This window comes from Micrasema longulum, unplaced genomic scaffold (genome assembly GCF_059751315.1).
Source record: "Micrasema longulum isolate JH-2025_06_02 unplaced genomic scaffold, ASM5975131v1 h1tg003145l, whole genome shotgun sequence".
In the NCBI taxonomy this organism is placed as follows: domain Eukaryota; kingdom Metazoa; phylum Arthropoda; class Insecta; order Trichoptera; family Brachycentridae; genus Micrasema; species Micrasema longulum.
In genome coordinates, this window is record NW_028280240.1 from 1,546 (window position 1) to 28,977 (window position 27,432).

A 27,432-nucleotide genomic window follows, 5' to 3' on the forward strand; every position below is an offset into this window, starting at 1 on the left:
AACCCTCATTTGATTACTTGTCTAAGTCTGTTTCTGTTTATCTTGCAAAACTAAGTTCCCATTTTTATACCTCTTCGTCTTTTGGTCTTGACTCGTTGCCTTACAATCTCTTTGTCTTTTAGTTTTTCTAATGCTTTGTCTTCTTGTTTGATGTTTCATTCTCGATCTTCACTTGCGTCCTCCTTTCTTAACATCTTGATTGTTTTATTTTGTCATTAGATGTGGTTATCGTCTCGTGTCATATCTCTCTATCTTTTTCCCTGTCTTTCTCAACCCCTTTCTCCTTCCAGATACGGAAGCCCTCACCACAGCAGATCCCAGTCGGTGAAGGCCGGCGTTGGGGGCTGGACCTCCTCGGGGCGGAGCCTTCTGGGCCCTCCCCCGCAGCGGGCCAGGGTCGCGTCCATGCCCAGCACGGGGGTGGAGGAGCACTACTACAGACTGAGGCACTTTTCCATAACGGGGAAGGGCGTGGTCAACAGGGGCGATTCGCTGAAGAGCCGAAGATCCAGGTCTAACAATTCTGTGGCCAGTAGCAACTCGAGGTATGAAATCTATTTTGATTATTATATTAACTCTATTACTTCAAAACTTGTTTATTTCAACGATGTTTTGATTATGTCCAAATGCTTGCAGACTGGCTGGACTTTCTCCCTAGGTAGTTTTTCATATTTTAATTTGTTGCAACAGAGATGGAAAACACCTTTATCAAAGGAATATGGTAGTCTAGGCACTTACAGGGCTTATGACCTGTCATTGGCTGGTTTAAGTGGCCACTTTACACACTGTGTAACATCCACCATTCTGCCTATGTTTGAACATCCAAATTTCCTCAACTCTTCCATCTGTTGACTTTTGTGAAGTAAAAGAGCTGAAAGCTTTATCATGTGGGTGAGATTCATTCGGCTGAACCAATTCACCTACTAGGCAACGCCTGAAAGCAATTTTCCAATTTTGTATACTTCTTCTTTTACCGGGTAGTTGATTCAACAATGTTATGAGTATGTCCAAATGTTAGCAGATAGGCTGGATTTCATACCTAGGGAGTTATTTAAATCTAAATTCGTTGCAACAGAGAGAGAAAGCATTTTTGAGAGCTTAGGCATCAACAGGGCTCATAACCAGTCATTGGCTGGTTTAAGAAGCCACGCTGTGTAACATTCACCATTCTCCCTTTGTCATCATGACCTGTCGTTGGCTGGTTTCAGTGGCCATTACAGGCCACGAGCCCTATACATGCATAGACTTCCATACCCCCTTCTCAAAAATGTTTTCCCTCTCTGTTGCAACAAATTTAAATATGAATAACTCCCTAGGGAGAGAATCCAGCCAGTCTGCAAGCATTTGGACATACTCAAAACATTGTTGAAAAATGTTTCAATTTGATTAATATGTATTTGGTTATTAGAGTTAATAAAAATGGCATTTTTCATTGTTACAGCATACAGAGTATTGATTTTATTTTATGTTGCTTCCATGTACATATTGTCAATATGAGTAACTTTACGGTGTTTTATGATTTTCCCATAAAAGGTCTTAATGTACAACGTAAAACCCTTAATTTAAGACCTCACAGTTCCGCATCACGCGATATTATTTATTAATAAGATAAGCGTACAAAATCGAACCCGATAATTGATAACTAAGCATCGCGTATAGGTATTGGAACAAAAATGGATATTTTTTAAGCTGCTTGTTGTGTGCTGATGATGCAGTTCTGTTAGCAAGCAGCAACAAGGATTTGCTACAAATAGTCTCTAGAATTTATGATGTATGCCTGGAGAGCGAATTGGCGATGAACGAAAGTAAGTCAAAAGTGATGATATCTGAAACGGGAAGTGAGGTTACTGACTGCATAATAAATGTAAACAACGAATGTCTCGAACAAGTAGAAGAATTTGTGTATCTGGGAAGCATATTTTCAAGAGATGGAAGAGTAGAAAAAGATGTTGAAAGGACAGTGAATGCGGGCAACAAAATGAATGGCGCACTAAGTGAAGTAATTGCTAATAAAAATATGTCAATCGAAGCTAAACTGGCAGTTCCAACGGAGTTTTAGTTCTAACACTTATGTATGGAAGTGAAAAATGGAACTGACACACTGTGTAATATTTAACATTCTGTCCATGTTTGAACATCTACATTTCCTCAACTCTGAAAAATTGACAAAATTGAAATTCAACAGATGGAAGAGTTGAGGAAATGTGGATGCTCATACATGGGCAGAATGGTGAATGTTACACAGTGTGTAAAGTGGCCACTTAAACCAGCCAATGACATGTCATAAGCCCTGTAAATGCCTAGACTTCCATATTCCCTTCTCAAAAATATTTTTCGTCTCTGTTGAAATACATTTAAATTATGTTTTATTTGCTGACACACCTCTAAACTGTCACTTCGAGTCGTTTAAAATCCTATAAGTCTGGTTTCGATTTTCGTCCAGCTAGATTGATTAAATCGTATACTGCGCGTCGCCTCGGCGGCAATCCTAATTTAATTCCGTTATAGTTAAAATAATATAAAGCTCGAGGTTGACAAATAGGACGAGGTATTTTCAGAACGTTTTTACTAAGTACTATGGAAACCTACCGCACTACGTCACCCCCTGGACACTCACTGCATTGAGGTTCTAGACGTTAACGCCTGAAAATGCTCGTCACCTGGGGCGATTACAAACTGATGTAGCTTTAAGATATACGCTACCCGATCCCACATTATATCGATCTTTTCTTCATTATGTAATATGTATTACATAATATTTTTTACAGAAAGAAATACATACATAAACGTATATTCACACGCTCTATCTGTTAACGAAAAACTAATTTCATTCAGTTTTGTGAATTGGGAAATATTTGAAAAAGGATAGGAACAAGGAACGGATACCTACCTTTAATATTTATTTATTTATTTATTCATTATTTTCGCTTACAAACTATAATTAACATTAAAATTAATGTGACCTCACTGGGGTTTTCCGTGCCGAAGACACTTAACAATTTAGTTTTTTGAAATTACATTTGAGAATAAACAAAGAAGACTAACTTAAAAAACAAACATAATTAACTAATATTCAGACAGTTTTAAAAACAAGGTATTTATGTACCTACATCTATATTATTTATATAGCAAAACACACAATGAAAATAACAAAAACCTAACATAAGCTATGCAGTTGTGGAGCAGTTTATTCAGTATTGGTATGGGCGAATGAGACAATCCATTTTACTTCTACCTCTAGCTCCACTATCCATTTTTTATAGCCTTTTTGAATATTTTCTCGTTGGTAATTGTTTTCATAGATAGTGGAAGTAGGTTATAGATTTTAATTGAATAATACTCAAAATACCTTTGTCCGAAAGTGGTTTTAGTGATCTGATATTATATGATCTGAATGTTCTTCAATTTCTGGCACTGGATGACAAAATGAACTATAAAATGTTTCAATGTTTTCCACGACGCGCGACGATTCCAACCACTTTTTATCCGATTTTACGTGAAGTCAAAAATGTTTTATTGTTTTTGTTCTAAATCCGAATCTTCTAATTTTGAATTTCTTCTATCTTGATGTTAGGTAGGTACCATAAGGATGGGTCAAAGGAAGGATGGGAACGAAAGGTAATCGGCCAGGAATAGTATCGATAAATGCTTTTATTTACTTAACACTAGTTGAATCCAGTTCTTGTCTACAAAAATTTGGACAAACTCAAAATATTGTTTTTTTTTTTTTTAAGAATGTGTCTATCTGTTTCTTCCATGCTGATCCGTGACCTCAAACCTACTTTAAAATGTACCAGTGATTTGATGTTTTGTAGTTCCTTGGTTAGAGAATTGAAGGATCTTGGACCAACATGTGAGGAGTCCATATTTCCTCCCGTAAAATGTCCTTCGTCCGTTGTAATTTATTAATCTAAATGACTCTTTAAGGGGTAAAATTCAGTATTTTGCCTACTAACATTTGAACAAACGTAAAATATTGTAAATTCTGGAGTGTTCTTTCCAGTTTTATCAATGAACATGACGATCGATGTGTCTATCACTAATAATTCATTAATTTAACTGTAAATAATCAAACAATCAATAAAGTACACCCCCTTTGACCTCGGTCGTAAAGCGGATATTTCATTGGCATTAGGATTAGGAATAATATAGGCTAATAAAGCTGACAGATTTTATTATGCTGGTGATCGTGCCAGGTACCCAAATGCCGCTGTATTTTGCAAACATAAATTATTTGACCCGAGCTTGACCGAAAGCAAATAGTCTACTCACGTACCTAATGGCCACCGGTCAGACCAGGGTTTTAATTAACTTTTTTAATAACCAACGGACGGAGATTGACAGTAGTTTAAGTACTCTATAAATGGTTAAAATAGAGAAGAGTAAAGTGAAACAAGATTGTTAAAAGCAAGTAAAAGATTGACAGTTTTATTGCAAATATATGTGGCTAAACTAGCAGTTCACAACGGAGTTCTAGTGCAAACTCTAATGTATGGGAGCAAAGTATCGAATTGGAAAAATGATTATGAAAGTAGGTTGAATGCTGTTGAAATGCGATCCCTCAGGCGAATGTGTGGTAAAACGATGTATGATAGGTGCACTAATGTCGAGATCCGTGTAGTGTGTACGACTGAGACATGCATTATCGACAGAATCAAGAAAGGGGTGCTGCGTTGGTTTGGACATGCAGAGCGAATGGACAGCGAAAGAACAGCTGAAAGGATCTACGATGCAAATGTTGATGGATGCAGAAAACGAGGAAGACCGAGAAAGACATGGCACGATCAAGTCCATCAGATACTTGAAGATGGACTTGTCAAAAGTAGGAATAATCGGCGTGCGTGCATGAGAGGATGTATAAATGTAAAGGAAGCGAGGTCTGTATGCCAAGATAGAGTGTTATGGCGTTCTATCCTCTCTGTCTATCCCTACGGGGAAACGGCGTGATGGTTTGTTTGTTTATATGTATGCAAGATATCGCAATCCCTGGGAATCGTATTCTTATGGAAAGATAAATTTTATCTCTAATTTTATGTATACATTTTTTTTTTATGCATATTTTATTTATAGTGTCTTTGTCAGTATTTTTTTTTTCTTTGGTTGCAGAAGTATTGTTTTTTGTCTTTGCCTAGTGTCGTAATTTTGTTGAAATGTATGATAATGTATTTGTTTTTTTATTTATATATACGCCCAATGGGCATTTTTGTGGACACATTTATGGACACATTTGTGGACACATTTATGGTAAAGTATTATAAAAAAAGTAGAAAGACTCAATGGTTTATAGTAGACTTTGTGGGAGTGGAAGCGGGAGAGAGGTGTTTATACTTGAATTTGATTCAGTGATCGTTGGAAAGAAGACATCTTGTTATCAAAGAAATCAAGACTGGTATGTTTGTTGGCAGACCTAAGAATTCTGGGCATAGGGGAATGAAAACCATAGTTAGTTCTATGGTTATCGGTATTAATGAGTAAGTTTTGTCTGAGGTTTCTAGTTGGGATATTTAATTTTATTGAGCGCAGTAGTTCAGGCGCATCAAAGAGTGAGTTGAGAATTTTAAATAGGACTAGAAGGTCGGATTTATTTCGACGGTCTTAAAGAGAAGATATATTCAAGGTAGTTTCTAACTCATTATACGTATATAGGTCTCTGGATAAGCCCAACCTCCAGCTTATCTTTCTCAAAAATCGATGTTGAACTGATTAAATATTCTTAATGTGAACATCGTAATATGGAAACCAGATAACAGAGGAATACTCTAGGTGCGGGCGAACTAGGGAACAGAAGAGAGCTTTAAGGGTATTGTTATTTTTGAAGTCAGCTGTGCTTCTGTCAATAAATCCTAGAATTTTTTAGGATTTATTGATAACATGTTCAATACGAATTGTAAAAGAAAGTTTAGTGTCAAGTATAATACCTAAATTTCGTATACTAGACACAGATGATAATATTTCATCGTTCAGTGAGTAGTCGTATATGATTGAATTTTCCAGACGAAAAGATTCATAACCTTGCTTTTACTTAAGTTGAGATGTAGATTATTGGATGAGCACCAGGTGCTCAAAGACAATAAGTCAGATTGTCATAGTAAACAATCGGAAGGGCTGTCAATTTGTTTGAGAATGTTTGAGAACACTAAGGTGTCGTCAGCAAAACAGCCAAATTGATGAAGTAAGAAAATCATTTTTTATATCATCGATGAACAGATTGAACAGATTGAAAGGAGCAAGGCGAGCATGTACGATATAGACATAATTATTTTGTAAATTCTCCAATCGTCAGACTACACTGACTCGGTAACGATTGATAAGAAATCGATACATTTCGTTTTCCATCAATCAGTTTATAGATTAAAAATTCTTACGGTGATAAAATCAAAATAACATACATTATTCAAATGTTGTTTAAATTATTATGACTTTTTGTATTTTACTTTTTTTGTTTATTTTTCCATACATATATTTACATAAAATTTTAATTACAAAAATACACGTTAAAAAATTCATCTTAAAATTAAGCTATTTCATAATTTGTAAAAAATGTTGCTTAAACTTAAATACTACGTACTATAAACCTTTTTTTTTTACCTAAATCTGTTATAATTTTTCAAAAACATTCAATTATGTACCCTTGTACATCTATAAAGCATAATTTAATTGGATTTTTTTTTAAACTATTTTTTATTTGTTACATATTAATTAGACCTATTTTGTTACACCACTAAGCCCTTGCATTTCAATTTTGTACTAAATAAATATATCAAAAAATTTTGCAACAGAAGGAAAACATTTTCAAAAGGGGAATATTTAAGTCTAGGCCTTTACAGGACTTATGACCTGTCATTGGCTGGTTTAAGTGGCCACGTTACTCACTGTGTAACATTCATCATTCTGCCTTTGTTTAAACACAGACATTTCTTCAACTCTTCCATCTGTTGACTTTTGTGAAGTAAAAGAGCCGAAACCTTTATCATGCGAGTGAAATTCATCCGGCTGAACTAATTCACCTACTAGGCAACGCCTACAAACACCTCTTCTTTTACCAGTTAGTTGATTCAAAAATGTTTTGAGTAAATAATTTTTTTAGAGAGTTATCAGCCTATCTGCAAACATTTGGACGCACTCAAAACATCATTGAAATAAATATATGCTCAAAATTAACTTTGCCACAAACACGTTTTTTACAAAATACAAAAAAGTAACATGTTTTGTTAGCAATTTAGCTAAAGCAATCAAGACCAACTCTTCCCATGACACACTTTTAAGCATATTTTTTATAGTTGTAAGTGGTTGAGTTGAATTTCTTCCCTAGGGAGTTATCAGTCTGCAAACATTTAGACATACTCAAAACATTGTTGAAATTAATATGAGCTCAAAATTAACTAAAATAAATCTAATTTATTAATTTATTATAATAAAATAATATCAAACTTATAATAAGCATGTTTTCAAGAGATGAAAGAGTAGAAAAATATATTGAAAGGAGAGTGGATAGCGAGCAACTAAATGAACGGCGCACTAAACACAGTAATTGCTATTTAAAATATGTCAATCGAAGGTAAAGTGGCAGTGCACAATGGAGTTTTAGTCCCAACACTTATGTATGGAAGTGAAACACGTAACTTGCAGAAGAAGAATGATAGCTAATTGAACGCGGTTGAAATGCGATCTTTTCGACGAATGTGTGGGAAATCAATGTATGACAGGGTTGCGAATGATGAAATCAGGCGAGAGTGTAAATCTGAGTCAAGTATAATTGATAAGATTAAAAAGGGTCTCTGAGATTGTTTGGTCATGTAGAACGAATGGACGACGAAAAAATGGTAAAACAAGAATATATGGCGATAATGAACGGTAACGTGAGACGAGGACGATCAAGAAAGACGTGGCATGATCAGATACACCAAAATATTATATAAAAAGTCTGGCATCTAAGAAGGGCATGTATGACAAGATATATGAATGTAGAAGAAGCTATGAATATATACCAGGATAGACGGGTGTGGCATCCCATTCTCTCTGTCTACCATTACGGGGAATTGGCGTGATCGTAGTAGTAGTAATATCAGACTTAATAAAGGAATTTGTGGTTTTTCAGCAATGAACACCTAGCCCCTCGGGCTTCGGCGCCCCCCAGTCTGGCCAGCTCTAGAGAGTCGTCTGCCAGTGCTCCGCCCCCGGCCCCCTACAGGGTCCTGGTGCTTGGAGCCCCCGGAGTGGGTAAATCTTCGCTGGTCAGCCAGTTCATGACCTCGGAGTATCTTCACGCCTACGACACGAGCATCGGTACGTATTGACTGATTTCACTAGCAGACGATAGCACAACACCAGATCAGTGATGGGCAACCTGTGACACAGCATCCCAGCATCTCTAATCTCTTTTGGCAACTCATTGAATATCTGAAGTCGTTTATGATACAGATTGTTTTGAGTTAGCTGGATTCTTTTCTTTTTTTTGTAAAAAGAAATATTTGCGTTTTTATGATTTACCCAAATATTTCATTTTGAGGGCCATTTTCAACGAGTTTTAAATAACTCACTATTGGAAAATGGAATCAAGTTGGGGTAGAGTGGGATCCGAACCACGGACCTGTGAGCCGTGAGTCCAAGACACTAGCCTCGGGACCACAACCCGATTCTTGTTTTGGGGAGAATAAAAACTTGAAATTGAAGTTTTAAAGTGACATAAAAGTCATAGATAAATACGTATTTGTCAATGTTGTCACTCTTTCATTCGCTTAATAATGAAATTGCCGAAGGTTTTTGAGAATAGCAAATCGAGAAAGCAATCGAGATGACCACTCGAGATGACTACTCGACTATTGTCGAGTGTGTGACAAAATGTCACATCTTTCCAGCATAAAGCCACAGTTTGGTAAAATATTCAATCAATTTAGATCCATGGAAAAAAAACAAATATCCAGATAGGGTGGGCTGATTTTTTCCGAATTTTGAAATGAAAGGGGTCTAAAAAGTTGCCTTTTGGATTACTCAGAATGCAAAAAATGTCATAAAAAATATTCGATACTACTTTTGGCCCTCAACCAGAGCTTAAAGTTTTCGAAAAAGTCGATTTTTTGGAGTAAACCGGCTGTCATTTCGTATTTAAGTAAGAAAATCAGTCTAATGAAATGTTATAATGTGCATTAAATCTTATTAAATAAGCATCTAAGGGCGTGAGTTGCACTTTGTTTTGTAATAAATAGGTAGCATTGTTTTAATAGGCCATTGTTTTCGTCAATATTAGCCAGGCGCTCGACGGAATTAGTTCCGCGGAGTGTAAACTTTTTCCATTTCGGTAGTTTTAAAGCGCGTTCGAATTTGTAATGTGATCAAGTTATTTCTTTACTAACACAAAATAATTTTATCAATATAGATAATTAACAAAATGTTCAGACAGTGATTTTTTTTTTTTTTTTTAATAAAAAGAAATATTTGCGTTCTTATGATTTACTCAAATATTTAATTTTGAGCGCCATTCTCAACGAATTGTAAATAATTCACTATTAGAAAATGGAATCAAGTTGGGGTAGAGTGGGATTCGAACCACAGACCTTTGGTCTGTGAGTCCGAGACACTAGCCACGGGACCACAACCCGACACTTCAAACCTCAGTTGAGGGCCAAAAGTAGTATGGAATATTTTTTTAATAATTTTTACGTTCAATGTGATCTAAAATGCAACTTTTTAGACCACTTTCACCTTTATGTCTAAAAAAATAAAAAACCTCATACATCGTCAGCCCTTTCCAATATACAATTATGATCAAATGTATGCATGTAAACCCCTTCTTTTTCAAACCAATTTGAGTACAGGTTTTTTTTTATACAAATCACTGATTTTTATCGCATCAATATTTTGTATTATTAGAAAGATACAAGCGGAATATTTGCAAATATCATACATTCAATTTCATACTACATACAGACTACATTTCTTCTACATAAAGATGTAGATTTATACCGCCAGAGACACAATATTTCAATATCATTGATGTATAAATCTGTAAATAAATTATCTGTTAGGGTTCTACTTTGGTACAAATTCATTTGTCAGCATGCGTCGCACTCCGAGTATAAACACAAGTTGGTACATGATTACAACACCAGGTTTACTAGTATGGAAGGGCTAGCTGTTCCCAGATATTGCAATAAATATGGCAAAAGGACACTGCAATACAGTATACCTAAAATATTTAACATGTTACCAAACAATATTAAAAATACTGAGTTAAATACAGGAGTGAGACGTTTGCTCAAATTATGGTTAAAATAAAAAAGGTTTTTTTATTAGTAATAGTTTTTAATTTTCGATAATGTAATTTGTAATGTTTTCAAGTAAAATTATAATTAATCAATTAATTAATTATGGATAACTTATATAGCGCCATTTTCGTAATAAAATACCTCAAGGCGCTTTACATGGTGATTCTATTGTTAAGTTAATTTAATTGAAGCTTTTAAATTTGTAATTTAATTAAAATAATTTATTTTGTTGTCACGTGCTACGGATTTATTCAAATGATTTAGAGAACAAGTGGGTTTTAAGTTTTTTCCGAAACATCACTTCACTTAATGTAGGTTAAGTGTAAATAATCGATGCAATTTATAAGAACCTGCTGACGAGTTGTATGTATGCAACTCAGCGGGACTTTAATTTAAGACTATTTTGTAAATATTTTTGGAAAATAAAAAAATAGTCGGAGGTTTGACCTAAAAATCAAAGTACCCCTCTGTAAAACTAGACTAGGACAGAAACATGCACTCTTCTTCGTTCCTAGACTATACAATGAATTAACTAAGATTTTGAGAGACATGAAAAGCTCAACCACTCACAAATATAAAAAATATGCTAAAAAGGGGGTCATGGAAAAATATGGTCTTGATTACTTTAGCTAAATTGCTAGCAAAATATAATACTTTTTGTTTTTTGTAAAAAGCGTATTTGTGGCAAAGTTAATTATGTGTGTGTATACACATATATATTGTGTATGTATCAGTGGTGAATGGTGATTTTATTTACAGGTAAGCCATAAAAAAATATCATATATTTGTACCTACATAGGAGGTACATAATATAATGTAAGTAATATGTACTATAAATTGATATTTTTCTGTGGTTCTGTGTGATACAACAACTCTCATCCATAAAATCAACTCAAACGATGTAACTTTGTGATATATTATATTATATAGATATATTATCCATTCCTTTAATATATAATTCATTAAAAAATTAATAAAAAATACCACTCTGAATTTAGTCGATATTAGGTATTCAATTAAAAAGTCAAATTGTCAACTGGCCGCATGGTTTTAGTAATTAATAGTGCTAAAAACGGACGCGTGGAGCGCTTTATGTCCTGCAATATGACGCATGAAAGTAATTATGGTCTTATGTCAAAAGTACCATCTCAAAGAAAAATATCCCTTAAGAAAAAATGTTAGAAATACTGTTTTCCAAATCAAGAATCTTCAAATAATTTGAGTAATCTGCAAGTTTAATCTATGAGAAAAAACCCGCACTGGGATAAATGCTTTTCAAATATAGTATACTTATTTGTATAAAAAAAAATCTGAAATAATTGGCTAGTTCCTCGGCTCACCGCAGGCGCTGGCGCATTTTATTAAAATTTTTATTTATATTAGGATAAAAACACAAACGAAGGAAATGATTTAAAATAAATGTTAATTATTTTTCTGCAAATAAAGTTACAATAAAACACTATTATGTTTAGTCAAATATAATGGTAAGCTGCGCATAATCGCTTCTTTACACGGTTCGCCCCTGGTATGTATGTATGTGTAATTTCGTTTATAGAATCATGCAGTCACGCGTTAAACTGATTTCATCAATATACTCTCGCACAGACTATGCCTATATGAGTTTTTTTCTTATTTAGCTAATGGTTACAAAACAAAACTTTTTAATTTACTAGGGCAGCTAAAATTTATAATATTCCTAGATATGACACGGCACACGGGTCAAACTTGCTTTTTTTAGTCTGGACTCGCCGAGCTTAATAAGTTACCCAAGAAACTCTTCGATTTTGGGTTAACATTCTTTAGCCAATAAATTTACCTTCGATATTGATCTTTCCCCTAAAACTTGATTCTGTCCTTGAGACCTTAACACGCTATTTCAAAATATCTAACACTCTCGGGGCGATAAAGGAGAGATGCTTCTGATTTTTTTGGGTACGACGGTACTTATATCTGTGGGTACTAAATAACTCAAATTCTGTGAAAACCTGGGCCTCGATTATGATGGGAAGACAAAGACGTCATACCTTCACCTTGACGGTACAGTTGAAGATAAATTCCCTCTAGCGATTATAAAGATATACTATCGAACCCCCCCCTTTCAAGTTTTGGGTAGGTACATCGATATGAATCAAGGGGAAGCGTACGTCACGGTACACATATCTACACTCTAAAATGACATAGATTCAGTTGAAGATAAAAGTCTCCCGACCGGCTACAAAGGTATAGTACCGATACCCCCCACCATCAAGTTTTGATGTAAGTACATCGGTTTATACCGACGGGTCTAGAACTCCTCGATACGTTTATCTACGCATTAAAGGTGACAAAAATTTGTTCCACCAAGCATTTTTTTCTTTAATTATGATTTATTAAAACTTTTAATCGTTTTGAGGTTGGCACTTTTTTTCATATAATTAGAGAAACAAACAAAATACGTGACTTAGGAATTCTTTTGGACTCAAAATTAAATAACGATAGTCATATGGAATATTATTAATTAAAATAAAATAAACTATTGTAAGACGTCACTCCCCATTATGTACACAAGAATTGTCTATTTCTTTTACGTAATGGGAAACGTTAATGTAAATATATGTGTTTGATTAATGTAAAAAATTGTATTTAGTTGTAATATTGTATTTTTATTTGTTATTAATAAATAAAATTAAAAAAAGAAACAATATTTAACAAAGCATACAAAATGACTGGATTTATCATGCGGCTGTGTAAATCTTTTAAAAACTTAGATATACCCGATCTTATATATACTTAGATATAAATCGAACCCGAGACCTCTCGCATGGCAGGCAAACGCGCTGACCATTACACGATGCGGCCGATAATAAATATAATTTACAAATAAAAATATTTATCTTTAATTTTGTACAGATTGGCTGCGGCCGTTGGGTATAACATTTTATTTTTTTTAAATACAATCAAAAGCTCTATCACGACAAAAAACATCCGTTATTATAAAGAGATAGAGAAGCGACATTACCTATATGAAAGTCACTCATAATACCAAATTTTTGGAGAAATAATTAAATGTCGAATTTTGCGCCTGTTTGTGTCACAATTTGATAAATGTCCTGTAATTTGGCATTTTTATTAAAAAATCCAGGCAAAAAATCAATACGTTAACCTCAATATTTCAAACCATAATGAAAATATCAAAGTAGTGGAAGTTAACATGAGTTGTGTCTGTTTATTTATATTTATTTTTTAATTGATGTAAATAAAAAGTATAAAAAATGTACTCATCGTAGGGCCTGCCATCCAATAATATGTATTCACTGAATTATACTGTAATTAAGTGACGGTTTAAAGTTTAAACTATATAAAGAACAAATATACTATACTACAACAGAGATAAGGAACATTTAAGAGAAGGTAATATAGAAGTCTAGGCATCTACAGGGCTTATGACCTGTCAATATAAATGTTCAAATCACTTGTTGATCCGGAATATAAAAAAAAAATTCCCACACTCACAACACTAGATTAAAAACTAAGGGCTCCCTGTCTGTTCCCCGAATTACAAATTACTTCGGAGAGCGAATATTAAATTGCGTTGTTCCAAGATTGTTCAATGATCTCCCTCAAACCATCATTAACTTGAAAAATCTTCAAATGAAAAAAAAAGAACTGAAGAAATATCTTCTAGGTACTTTATAGTGCCTGTTTATAAATAAATCTGTAAAATATAAATTAAATAAATGTAATATAAACCTGTCATAAAAAAAAAAATGTGTCCCACCGAAAAGTCTTTAAACTTAGTGGGTAACAAATAATTATATGTATTTTTTAATTATAAAATAAACGCTGCTCTGCAGCACTGAAACTGAAATATGGGCAGAATGGTGAATGTTACACAGTGTGTAAAGTGGCCACTTAAACCAGCCATAAACAGGTAATAAGCCCTGTAGATGCCTAGACTTCTATATAACCTTCTCTTAAATGTTCTTGATCTCTGTTGTAATATGTTAATATAAGCAGCTCCCCAGGGAGTTGAATCCAGTCCTTGTCTACAAAAGTTTGGACAAACTCAAAATATTGTTGATAAATTACCTGGTCCATGAAGAAGTATAGGAATTGAAAAAATAACATTTTCAGGCGTTGCCTAGTATGTAGGTGAAATAATTCAATTATATGAATCTCACCCGCATAAATAAAGGTTTCAGCTCTTTAACTTCACAAACATCGTAAAGTGGCCACTTAAACCAGCCAATGACAGGTCATAAACCCTGTAGATGCCTAGACTTCTATATTACCTTCTCTAAAATGTTCTTCATCTCTGTTGTATTATTTTAATGTTAGCAGCTCCCCAGGGAGTTGAATCCAGTCCTTGCCTACAAAAATTTGGACAAACTCAAAATATTGTTGATAGATTAATGAAATTTCATCATCGCATCATCGTTCCCTTTCCGCACCCAATGGTGCATAAGGCACTGCATTGTTACACCAATCGCAGCGTTTCTTGATCCTTTTCTTGTTACATCAAGGTAAGATGATGAGTCTTACGCTTCAGGTACCAGTCCAGGTACTATGAAATATTCTAGTGTGATAACACCCTTTTAAATAAATATTTCACATCAACCATGTCGGGAATCGACCCCGAGACCTCTTGCATGGCAGGCTAACTCGCTGACCATTACACCACGAGGCCGACGATGAAATTTATTCTCAAATAAAAAGTAAAAGAGGACATAACCAAAAAAAATACTTATTTATATCAAAAGATTATTATTTATTTTGTAAACGAATTTCAACTGTATTTATTCAATACATTTATAATATATTTTGAATATATATAGGATATGATGTATTAAATAAACATGTTAGATTGTTCTTTTTAACACGGAACCAAACCTTACGTCTTCCATTATATCTGTGTTCATTTTACGCCAGCGTCTCTTGGAACAGAACCTCGGCGTAAAACAACTTATACCTGTACTCATTAATACCAATCTGTTAGAGCTTTCATAAGCCTGTTGATTGGCTTTAAAAAATATTTTTTAAATATAGGAGAAAATTTTACATGGTTTATGTTGCACGGTGCTAAAGTGGCCACTTAGACCAGCCAGTGGCAGGTCATACGCTCTGTAAATGCCTAGACTTTCATATTCCCCTCTCGTAAATGTTACATCATAAATATTTCTTAATATGGAAAAAGCTAGTTTTCAAATATTTTTTACTATATTTTTTAAGTAATTTCAGTCATAAAGCATTTTCCTTTGCAAACGTTTCCACGATTTGATTTCGTTATAAAATATATACTGTATAAAAAGCCCTCCTAGCAATATTGAGATTCTAACGAACTCAAATACGTTTTCTTCAATTGTAATTATTTCAAATCAAATACGAAAAAGCAATTATCTTTTTGATTAAATCAAATGGTTCTCTATGTAGACAGGCAGAACTTTTATTTATGTAGCTTTACATGTTTTTTTTTTCTGTGTCCACGGTACTGGGGTCTTATGTTGGAAAGATGTGGCATTTTGTCGACCCCTCGACAATAGTCGAGTGGTCATCTCGATTGCTTAGTCAAAATGCTATTCTTAAAACCCTCGGACTATATTTTAATACAAAGACGAATGAAAAAGCAACACTAATACATAATTACGTATTTATCTATTGCTCTCCAGCGACATTCAAAATCGTATTGTTTGTAGCCAAACTTCTTTCTTTAAATATTTTTGTATGGAATATATATTTTTTTTAATACATTTTTTGTGAGACTCCGCAACAATTATAATTATTATTTGCCTTTGACATAACAGACATCTAAATGTTGTACGAAACATTATTATTCATTTAATGGATTTTAAAAGCATATTATAAAACACGTCTCTCGAATACGTATTTTGACATCGACGAGCGATAAAAAGAAATTGGTTTTATTTTTTAATTTATTTACATACATATAATTAAGAATAATCCAGGAACCGCATACGAGCATCAAACAGAAGGCGACTAAACTACTCATAAATTAGTAGTTTTACGTTTTGACCCATTAGTTTCTTTGTAGACGTCGCTCAGTACGCAACTCCTGATTTGAATTCAACTATGCCGCGTTGTGTCCTTTTAAAGTGTAGAAATACTGCTAGGATCTTAAAGAAACAGGATGGGATCACATTTCATTGTAATTACCAAATGAATGTGTTAGTAGCAAATACATTTCTTAAAAAATAAATTATTTTTCCATCTGTCAGATTCTCGACGAAAAGAAAATGGGCATTTCATAAGTGTTGCCAGGGTAGTAAATTTTTTTACCCTGCTTTGCTCATCTAATGGTAGAACTAATGAAAATTGGACCTCGGATTAAACAACTCTGTGGTGAACATCTGACCGACATTATCTTTAAAACATCGAAAATTATTTATCATGATATAAAAATATCCGTTTTATGGAAAATAAAATTTGTTTTGTATTTTTAAAAGTTTATTAATTCATTTACTCTTTTTAAATGACCCTTTACTTATCTACTCTTTTGTGTCAATCAATATTTCCGCGTGCACAATAAAATTTTAGAGAAATTAACCGATTGCTTTTTTTAAAACTTTACATTCGTATTATGATTATATTTTTCCCATCGTGCTACGTTACGCGGCGACATCACAAATGCGCGCGGAAAAAGTGGAGCATAGTGGGGGAATTTTAGACACAGTCCGATGTATCCAAATATGACTCTACGCTCCTTCTGGACTATTCTTAATTCTATGATAAAGAAAATTTAAAAATTTTACAATTCACTTTCTAATGATCTAAAAAATATACCAAACATATACATACTTAAAAAACACCTAAATAAAACAGTTCTTACAGCCCGTGTGACGAGTGATATGTGATGTTATTTTATTGATTTTTTTATTTAAACTATTGTGTTATTATATATATAATATCCCCTCATACCAGCACTTTTGCTGATTGGGAATATTTCGTACAAATAAAATATGTAATAAAATGTAATAATAAGACGCTACAAATAAAAATTATTACATAAATTTTAAAACATCTGGACAACACGCTTAATACTACATTATATAAATCTTTGCAGTGTCTCGCAGAAGTCTCCTGCAATGGTCCCTTCACTTAAATAGGTGCGAAGGTTTTCACGGTCACTGTTATCAACTACAATCTACCCACACGCTGATTCACATCATCATCCAGCCCAAAAACGAGGATTAATAAATACACTTCTAACAAGAGCGACTCGAATATGCGAAGATTCCGAAAAGGGCGAAGAGTTCAACAAAATTTCAGATGCATTGGAGCATAGTGGATATAAGAAGAAACAAATTGACAACATTATTAAGTCGCAAGGGACAAAGAAGAACAAGGAAGAAGATATTACCAGAGGGACTGCATACCTGCCATATGTACAGAATGTAACTGACAGGATAGCCAAAGTGCTGAAGAAACAAAATATTGCAACAACGTTTGGGACTGTGGGAAAAATAAAAGACCATTTAGTAAACCCAAAAGATAAAAATCCTCTGGAAACTGAAGCCGTGTACAAACTAAGTTGCCAAGGGTGTGATAAAGTGTATATTGGACAAACGGGGCGCACAGCAAAGAAGAGAATTGACGAACACAAAAGAGCGTGTAAACTTGGGCATCCAGACAAATCCGCAATAGCGGAACACTTTATAGACACAGGACATTTTTTCGCCTTTGAACCAAAAATTCTACATAAACCTAGTAATTATAGTGCACGAATAATAAAAGAGGCAATTGAAATACACAGACATCCAAATAATATAAACAATGACGACGGGCTTAAATTAAATTCAACATGGTTCCCAGCACTACATATGACAAAAACTAATAGAAATGTGCCTACTGCCGGCTGCGACACAGTACAAATTACTAGTACATAAACATAATTATTCTTTCCTACAAAACTAGAAATGTGCCTACTGCTGACTGTGACACGGTACAAATTACTAGTACATAAACACATACATTTCCCTATAAAACACAGTTTTCCCTGAAGATGGCTCCTGCAATGGTAGCCAAATCGTCGGATCAAATCCAACATACACGGTATCACCCAAAAAAGATACATAATATTGTCCCTTCACTTATTCACTTCATTAACAAATATTTTTCAGTTTCAGTTTCAGTGCTGCAGAGCAGCGTTTATTTTTTAATAAAAAAATACATATAAGAATTTGTTACCCACTTAAGTCTAAAGACTTTTCGGTGGGACACATTTTTTTTTATGACAGGTTTATATTACATTTATTTTATTTATATTTTACGGATTAATTTATAAACAGGCACTATAAAGCATCTAGAAGATTCCGTTCTTTTTTTTTCATTTGAAGATTTTTTGTGTCAATGATGGTTTGTGGGAGATCATTGAACAATCTTGGAACAACGCAATTTAATGTTCGCTCTCCGATGTAATTTGTAATTCGGGGAACAGACAGGGAGCCCTTAGTTTTTAATCTAGTGTTGTGAGTGTGGGAAACTCTTTTTTTATATTCCGGATCAACAAAGTGATCTACAATCAATTTGTAGTCACAAAGTTGTTTTACCGGCAGGACATTACAGAATTTATTAGTGCATTTCACCAATACCTGTGTTACATTGGAGAATTGTTGTTTTAGATGACGACTCGGGCGAGAAATCAGTGTCCGTTCTGTTGGCGGGAGAAGAGTCTGAACTAATATTCCTGGATCAGGGATGTTGCGTTGGACCGGTAAGTTTGACTTTAATATTAATCTTCTTTTGATTTTCGTTTTCCTTTCACTATTTTCCAACCATGGGGACGTGATGTTGGGCTTTGTCCATACACCCTATTTCTTCTTTCATCCTAAATAGAATTTGTATTCCTTTGGATAAATTTAGTTAGTTTTTTTCAACGATTCGGCCCTGCCACAAAAAAGCGCTCCAAGGGTATTACGAATATGGCGCTATTCATAAAATAAAATCTAAAATACGGCGGGATCACAATTCTTCTGTTGTATATTTCCATAATTCACATGTTCATAGTTTTGTAAACAAATACTGGATTTCGAGTAATTTTATCGAATTTAGTGATTGATAAGATCTATCAACTTTAATTGCAGCAAACTATCTTTAAAACCTTGCTTAGATGCTTATATTTTTTAAGGTGTCTAACATTTTGTTACCTATTTCAGGATGTAGAAATCGAAGGTCCGGAGCCACAAGCCTACTGCGTAGTATACAGCAGTTCCGATAGGGGCTCCCTAAGGTCTGCGGAAGGGTGGTTAAGAGCCCTAAAGACCAACAGGCCCACTAAAGCTCGTATCTTGGTTGGGAACAAAGCTGATCTGGTGCGCAGTAGAACTGTCACTACGGAAGGTAACAAACTTTATATTTTTAAGTATAAATTTTGACATATTTAAACTCAGCATCTATACGAACTACATGTTTTCCTTAAAGTATACCCCGTTCAAAAAGATGTCGGATTCAATAAAAAACTTGAAGATTCAAACAGACTTTTGTGGTCATGCATAAGTAAATAAAAAAATGGTTTTAAAGGTGTAGAATTACAGAATGTAGATCTAATAACAATTATTGAAGTTGTAGGATTTTGGTTGTTGAGTGTTGGAACTCCTACCCCAGTTAAAGATTGACAGAAGATGTGATGTTGTTGCTTAATTCGTATTTATTACATGGCAAATAAATGATTAATTGAATTATGTCGCACGAGTGTTACGGCGATTATGTGTTAAGTAACCACTTAAACTACATGCTAGAACTGTGTGATTGATTGATCTAGACTGACTGGGCGTTGACTACGCCCCGTTCCTTTGTTCTTCGTATCTACATGATAGGGACGATGTTAATGTACTGCAGGACGACGATCTCATATTTACGTGCAATACTTTTAGAGTTGCATAATATGTTGTATTGGATTCTATAGAAAACGATGACTAGCGTCATCGGTCATCGCAATTTAATTTCAGGTGAATTATTTAGCACGTGTGTCGTCGATCAATGAATCCCACAAAGTATTTTGAAAATAAAATATGTAAACGAAACTTAAAAACAATGGTCCCAGAATATTCCCTTGCGGAATCCCCTAGTATGCATGTCCATTTAAGCAATTTAGAGATTCACCCGGCTGAACCAAATCACCTACTAGGCCACGATTAAAAACAATTTTCCAATTTTTTTACTTCTTCTTTTACCAGGTAGTTAATTCAACAACGTTTTAGTTTGTCCAAATGCTTGCAGACTGGCTGGATTTCCTCCCTAGGGAGTTATTCACATTTAAATTTATTTCAACAGAGAGGGAAAACATTTTTGAGAAGGTAATAAAAGAAGAAGTATAAAAATTTGAAAATTGTTTACAGGCGTTGCCTAGTAGGTGATTTGGTTCAGCCGGATGAATCTCACCCACGTGATAAAGGTTTCAGCTCTTTTACTTCACAAAAGTCAACAGATGGAAGAGTTGGGGAAATGTGGATGTTCAAACATGGGCAGAATGGTGAATGTTACACAGCCAATGACAGGACATAAGCCCTGTAAATGCCTAGACTTCCATATTCCCTTCTCAAAAATGTTTTCCCTCTCTGTTGAAATAAATTTAAAATATTTTTTATTCATTTTTTAATACATTTTCGAGAAACTTGGCTGTACAATGAAATGCTCTCATTTTTAACGCACATAAGAAAACCTTTATTTTCCAATTTTTCGCAGTACTGAATTTCCTGATACGATTATTTTTTTATAAATCAATTTTGAAAGATTAAAACATTTTTTGTATTATTTTTGCTAATGGAGGCTTATTCTTAGACAATCATATTAAGTTTTAACTCCATTTATTTTTTTCTGATTTCAGAGGGCAAAAGTCTGGCAATCTCATACGACTGTAAATTTATAGAAACTTCAGTCGGAATTAATCATAATGTTGACGAACTTCTAGTTGGGCTTCTCACTCAGATCAGGCTGAAGCAGGAAAAGCCTGAAAAAATGTAAGAAAAACAAATTATTTCGAAAATTTTCATTAATGTACAAAGTTAACTATTATTTATTAGTTATTTAATGAATTCAAGATTTAAGGTTTAAAACAATTGTATATTTATAAACCTATAAATGCATATAAAAGTCCGTTATTCTACTAAATCCCAAAATGAACACTCCCACGTTACCAGGAGTCAAACTAGCTGGGGCGAATCGTCCATATTGTAAACGATTATACGCAGCTTACCATTATATTCTACCGACCATAACAATCATTTATAGTTACTTTATTGACAGAAACACAAATCAGTATTTCTTATATAGCATTACCACCTTTTGTTAATACTTTATGAAAAATAACGTCAGCAGTGAGCCAAGAAACTCGCCGATTATTCCAGCTTATTTTTTTTAAGAGTGGCGGTTTTTTCCTCATAAAGTAAGCTTGCAGATTACATAATCATTTGAAGATTCTCCATTTGGAAAACAGTATTTCGAACATTGTTTCCTAAGGACTATTTTTCTTTGAGATGACACAGTTGACTAATGACCACCTTTACTTTCGTGCAGTCATATCGCGGGACATATGGCGCTCGACGTGGCCACTTTAAGCATTATTTATTTCTAGAACAAATCGGCCAGCTGACATTTCAATCGTAATGGGAATATTATCGATTGAATTCAGTGTGGTATTTTTTAAAACTTCTGTATTCAAATAATGAAGAATATAATAAACTATATATAATAAATCGCATAGGTAGTTAATAATAATCCAACAATGTTTGAGTATGTCCAAATGCTTGATAAAAGTTTCAGCTCTTTTACTTCACAAAGGTCCACAGATGGAAGAGTTGAGGAAATGTGGATGTTGAAACATGGGCAGAATGGTGAATGTTACACAGTGTGTAAAGTGGCCACTTAAACCACCCAATGACAGATCATAAGCCCTGTAAATGCCTAGACTTCAATATTCCCTTCTCAAAAATGTTTTCCTTCTCTGTTGAAATAAATTTAAATGATAATAATCGTTATTTGAGCTGATTTCGCAGATAAAAGATGTTTTTGTATCACACAGAACCAAAATAGCAATTTATTATGTGATAAGTTTATGAACATTTTTGTAGCTTACCTGTAAACCAAATCCCCGTTCGCCGCTGCAAACAAGAGGATTGGTCATGGGATCCACGATAAACCCTGAATTTGGGCAAAGGAGTTTCAGGTTTTCGGGACCTAAAAGAATAAATGTATTGCCCGAACATTGTAAAACCATGACCGGGATTCAGTTGAATAAACTTAAAAATAAATATTACTGCATTTGGTTAGAAAAAAGTCAGAAGGATTGCTAAAATACAATTGTAAATATTAATATTAATAATTACAATTGTTTAATAAATTCACTCGCGGATAGTGATGTTTCGTTATTATTTTCCACTGCAAAAATGTCTGCCTGGTTGTACCAAGTTAGACAGAATATTTATTGGTATACTTATTTATCTTTTTTTAAACTTTAATTCAATAAAATTCAACCAATTTATTTAAATATAACATATAAACCACAAACATATATTCAATACGTACATATTATAAAATATAAAAAAATACATGAAAGAGACTCATGTCAAAATAGTAGGAGAATCCTGCTCCGGAAAACTTCTTCGGATACATGGAACAGATCAACATCCAGAGCGATGTTGTTCAGCATAGCGGTAGCCCTTCCAACAGGCATAACCATCGGCTGGTTGGTCCTGTATATCGGATTATGAAACAATCTATGCTGACGCTGTCTTAGGTACAGGAATATACAAATTAATGCTCATCATAATCTTAGAACTATCGATCATACCGCGCAACGATCGATAAAAATGTGTAGGCAAATACACATTCCTTCTAGTCTCTAAACTGTTGTAGCCAAGCATACCCTGAAGAAACTCGGTCGGGTAGAGCCGAGGATAATACCCGCACTCTCTCATGTAGAGATATCTCAGAAACTTCTTTTGGATTTTCTCTATCATAAGAGAGTACTTCAGTTCGTGTGGCACCGAGACACACTCGAGTCTACTTCGAACTGAGGAGTTATAAATAGTTCTCAGTACGCGGGTATTTTCAAAAACCCTGGCAGTACGCAGAACAAATCCTAACATCTTCAATGCATTACCACTGATTGTCTCTATGTGTTCATGAAATATCAGGGTGCTCACAAATCTAACGCCCAGATCCTTAACCTTCGATGTTCAGATTCTGGTCATTCATTTTGTAGCGAAAAAATAGAGTTTTTTGGGCCCTAGTGAAAGACGTGACCGAACACTTTGAAACATTAAACCTTAGTTTGTTTTGCCTTCCTCATTCAGATATATTAAAAAAATCCGCTTGAAGAAGACGAAAATTGTCAAAAGTTGTCACCCTTGAGAATATTTTTAAGTCATCCGCAAATAACAGAAAACGCGAGTTCAAAATTACATTTTAAATATTATTAATGAAAATTGAGAACAACAATGGACCCAGGTTAGAGCTTTGCGGGACACCCGAGAAAGTATAGAAACACCCTGACGTGAATAGACCGTAGGAGACGTATTGGTTCCTATTTTGGAGGTAGCTCGCCATTAATTTTAACATATCATCCGAGAAACCGATCTCATACAGCTTATTTAATAAGACATCATGGTCGACAGTATCAAAGGCCTTGGCGAAGCCATTACCTTTATGAACAGTCTACCTGATGTCCTGCATCCAGAGCTTTCGTGATGCAGTTCGTGAAAACCATTAGATTGGTTTCAACCTATTTCACATATCGTATTTTGCAGACGATAAGACGCATCGGATTAAGAGTGATTACAGATCAATTATTCCTGTTTAAACTAGTAAACAACGTCATAGACTGCCCTTTGCTCGCAAGTTCTTTACAATATATTGTATCCAACAGAACAAGACTCCATACTACATTTAATTTGCTAATACCAGGAAAAACGATTTTTTATTCAGAGCATGTCATTATTATAATACTGTTCTCTCCGGTCACGCAAACAGTTTTTATCTCTCCTATATGAAATATAGGAGAAATAAAGACAGCACGCCTGTTTAGTTACACGATTTCTGTAATTTTGTATGTATGTTCATTATTATATTTTGTACCTTTTTTTTATTCTTAAAGTTTTTTTTTATTTTATTTTTCATTTGCAACTCCTGAGTGCCTAACATTTCTCATTTGTAAATTGATTTTATTTTGATAACCATAATGTACTAAATCAATAGCTTACATCACTGTACCTCAGAGGCAGACGGATGCAAATCCAGAATTTGTTGAAACGCCATTTCGATTTTCGTATCCAGTTTATGATCATGTCCATTGATTTTGAAGAAATGTAAATCTCATAGTTAAAGCACCAATGTATTAAAATACTGAAAATACAAATTAACGCTATAAATTATTAGAAATGACTTAGAGAAAGTAGATCCTTTAGGCTTTTGTTGAACAATTGACGTTTGGATTTGCATCCGTCTGCCTCTGAGGTACATATTTACATTGACTGTTTTCACAATTCTAGTTTATGTATATTCTTATTTTTTTATGCTATATTTGTAAAAGCTGTTGTTTTTTTCCCAAACAAATAAATAAGACGCACCCAATTTTTTCAATTCCGGGAGGGTTAATGGTTCCTTTTCATGGTTTTTCACAAATATCTCCGTCGTAGCGAAAAATGTACTAAAAATAAATTAAAGTTTTAAAATAGCCTATAACTTTTATTTTTTTATAGAAGCCATATTTTCGGAGATACAAGGCAAATACAATATAATTTTTTTATAAAAAATCAAATACTGGAGATTTTTCGTCCTAGTCCACGCCTAAAACATTCTTTTTACACAAAATATAAGTTTTATTTTAATATCATAAAAATGATAGCACCTTTTCTAAAATATGAATGGTTATAAGTTCATAATTTTCTGCTGTCGAAAAATCCTCATCGAGTTCCTTGTCTTCTGGCGGAATTCCGTTTAATTCCGAGTGAAAAAGGGTGTCTTATGGTCCTAAAAATTAAAAAAACTTACTTATTCTGAACTTTTTTAAAACAAAATGATGTTTACTCTTTTTATTTGATCTGCTGTGTAGATCTTGATCTGTTTTTTCTTAGTTTCTTCAGTTTTTTTTCACATCCTGTTTGTTTCACACTTAATAGAATCATATTTTGGGTATATCCAAATGCCCCTCATCACCCGGCATTTCTCGAAGACCCCTGGTTCGATTCCCGAATAACCGAGAATAACCGCATGTTTTCAATTTTGAGGTCATTTTTATTTCTTTTAGTTCCCGATAAACCGCTTTTCTAGCAATTTTTCATCGGGTGCTCGAACATAAGTTTAATTTCTTACTTAAAAAGCTATAAAAAACGGATGCAAATGCAAACGCAAAAAGGGTGAAGTAGTAAAAATAAAAGTGTGACAATTGTTACAAAATAATGAAATATATGATATTATTAATATTTAAAGCATTGACTTTGTGGTCAATCATTTCGATAAATATTATTAAATATTTGTATATAACCACTTACCGATTTTGCATGTTGGTTTAATTGGTGTCCTGGTGAAGAGACGGGTACGTCTCGAAACCGGTAGACATAGAAAAGCCGGTAAGTGGTTATTTACAAATATTTAATAACATTTATATGTATGATAATATACACATCAAATCTTAATTATAAAAGTAATATATAATATCATCTAGGTACAAGTAGTAAAAAAATCATTAATTATGTCAATCAGAACAAAAAGTTCTTTTTGAGGACGTTATTTCTCATTAATTTTCCGTCTGAAATCAGTTTTTTCAACATTTTCAGGCGTCGCGGCGCCTCTACGAGGGGAGGCACCACCGGATCCGGAAGCGCCCAAAGCACTCCGAGGAAACAGAGGGGAGCCAGGCTATCAGCGAGTCTCAAGGTTCGAGGATTGCTGGGAAGAGTGTGGGCAAGAGATTCAAAGTCAAAATCATGCGAGAATTTACATGTTCTTTAGATGAATCATTTTGTTTGAAGGGCTTTTAATTAAAGTTCAAATTATTTTTGAAAGCTTTTAACTTTCATGATTGTCATAATATAGCTAAAATCTCATTTATTTGATAAATTTATCTGGGTGTTTCAACAATGAAATAAAAGTGAAATAATATTTCATGTGTATTACATTGTTTAAGCTATGTCTGTTTTTTTATTTAATATATATTTTCACAGCTTAACTGCTCTGTAATGAGAGTTGTGACTTTGGTTTTTAGAATGAAAACAATGTAAAAAGCTTTCGTATTTTATGGGTCAGAAAATGATACAAGATCTTGTGCAGTTGCTAAGTAAATGGCGCGCAAGCATGCGCAGTAAGCAGATGCTTTCAGCGCCATAACAGATAACGAACAGTTTCACAAAAAACTAAACAAACTATCTTGACAACTAACAATATGTTATTCTACAATCTACAAGCAACATCAGGTTTCTAAAAGGTAAATGGGAAATAAAAAATAAGGGATCATGAACCTTATTGAAAATAAGTGAAAATCACAATTTCTAGAAAAAAAGTCAGGCGTGAAGCGAAAAAATGCAGCAAAGTATATAACTGAGAGTAATTAAAGCGTCACAAGCAACAAAATATACGCTTTGACAGTTAAAGTTGACAGTTAACAGTGTTACAGGTGGGGGTTCAAATATTTGTTCAAAAATAGGACATATTTGACTTTATTTGATTTATCTTGTCTATTACACGGCACATTATTCATTGTGTCGAATGAACGTAGTTATGCAGAAAACAGCCAGCCATAGAAAATTGAAACTGAGAAAAAATGCACTTTTGTGAAAAGGGTGAATAATCAAATCTACACGACAGTTGGATCGTTTTTTTTTCTCTGACAAAATGATAATAATGCATGCATTTGTTTTTTGTAATAAAAAATGAATTGAGTTATGCAAATGGTAAGATTCAATGATTTTTAAAGTCTGGCTGACCACACAACCTAAAATGCGCATTTTGCAGAAAACGGCCTGATCTAATGTTGAATGAAACCTCAGACAAACTCAGAATGTATGAGGCGACATTCGTTTTCGTAACATTTTGATATCATGGGATTTTCATAGGGTGATTATTACAGTTTTTTGTATGAAAGCGGTCTGGCTGTTTTAAGCGGAACATAGAATTGACCTTCCTGGGCCTCGATTATGATGGGAAGATAAAGACTTCATACCTTCACCTTAACGGTATA

The 27,432-nt window shown here is 33.9% G+C and overlaps 1 protein-coding gene across 1 annotated transcript; it reads left to right on the plus strand.

Annotated features, from left to right (window-relative positions):
- Positions 1 to 290: 290 nt before the first annotated feature.
- Rgk1 (Rad, Gem/Kir family member 1) lies at positions 291 to 26,999 on the plus strand (the record flags this gene model as incomplete). The annotated part of the gene is made up of 6 exons (XM_088241897.1): positions 291 to 545; positions 8,099 to 8,286; positions 18,881 to 18,972; positions 19,415 to 19,598; positions 21,085 to 21,217; positions 26,033 to 26,999. Coding segments are annotated over 6 exons (1,027 nt in total), but the record flags the coding sequence as incomplete, so codon positions are not given.
- Positions 27,000 to 27,432: the final 433 nt, after the last annotated feature.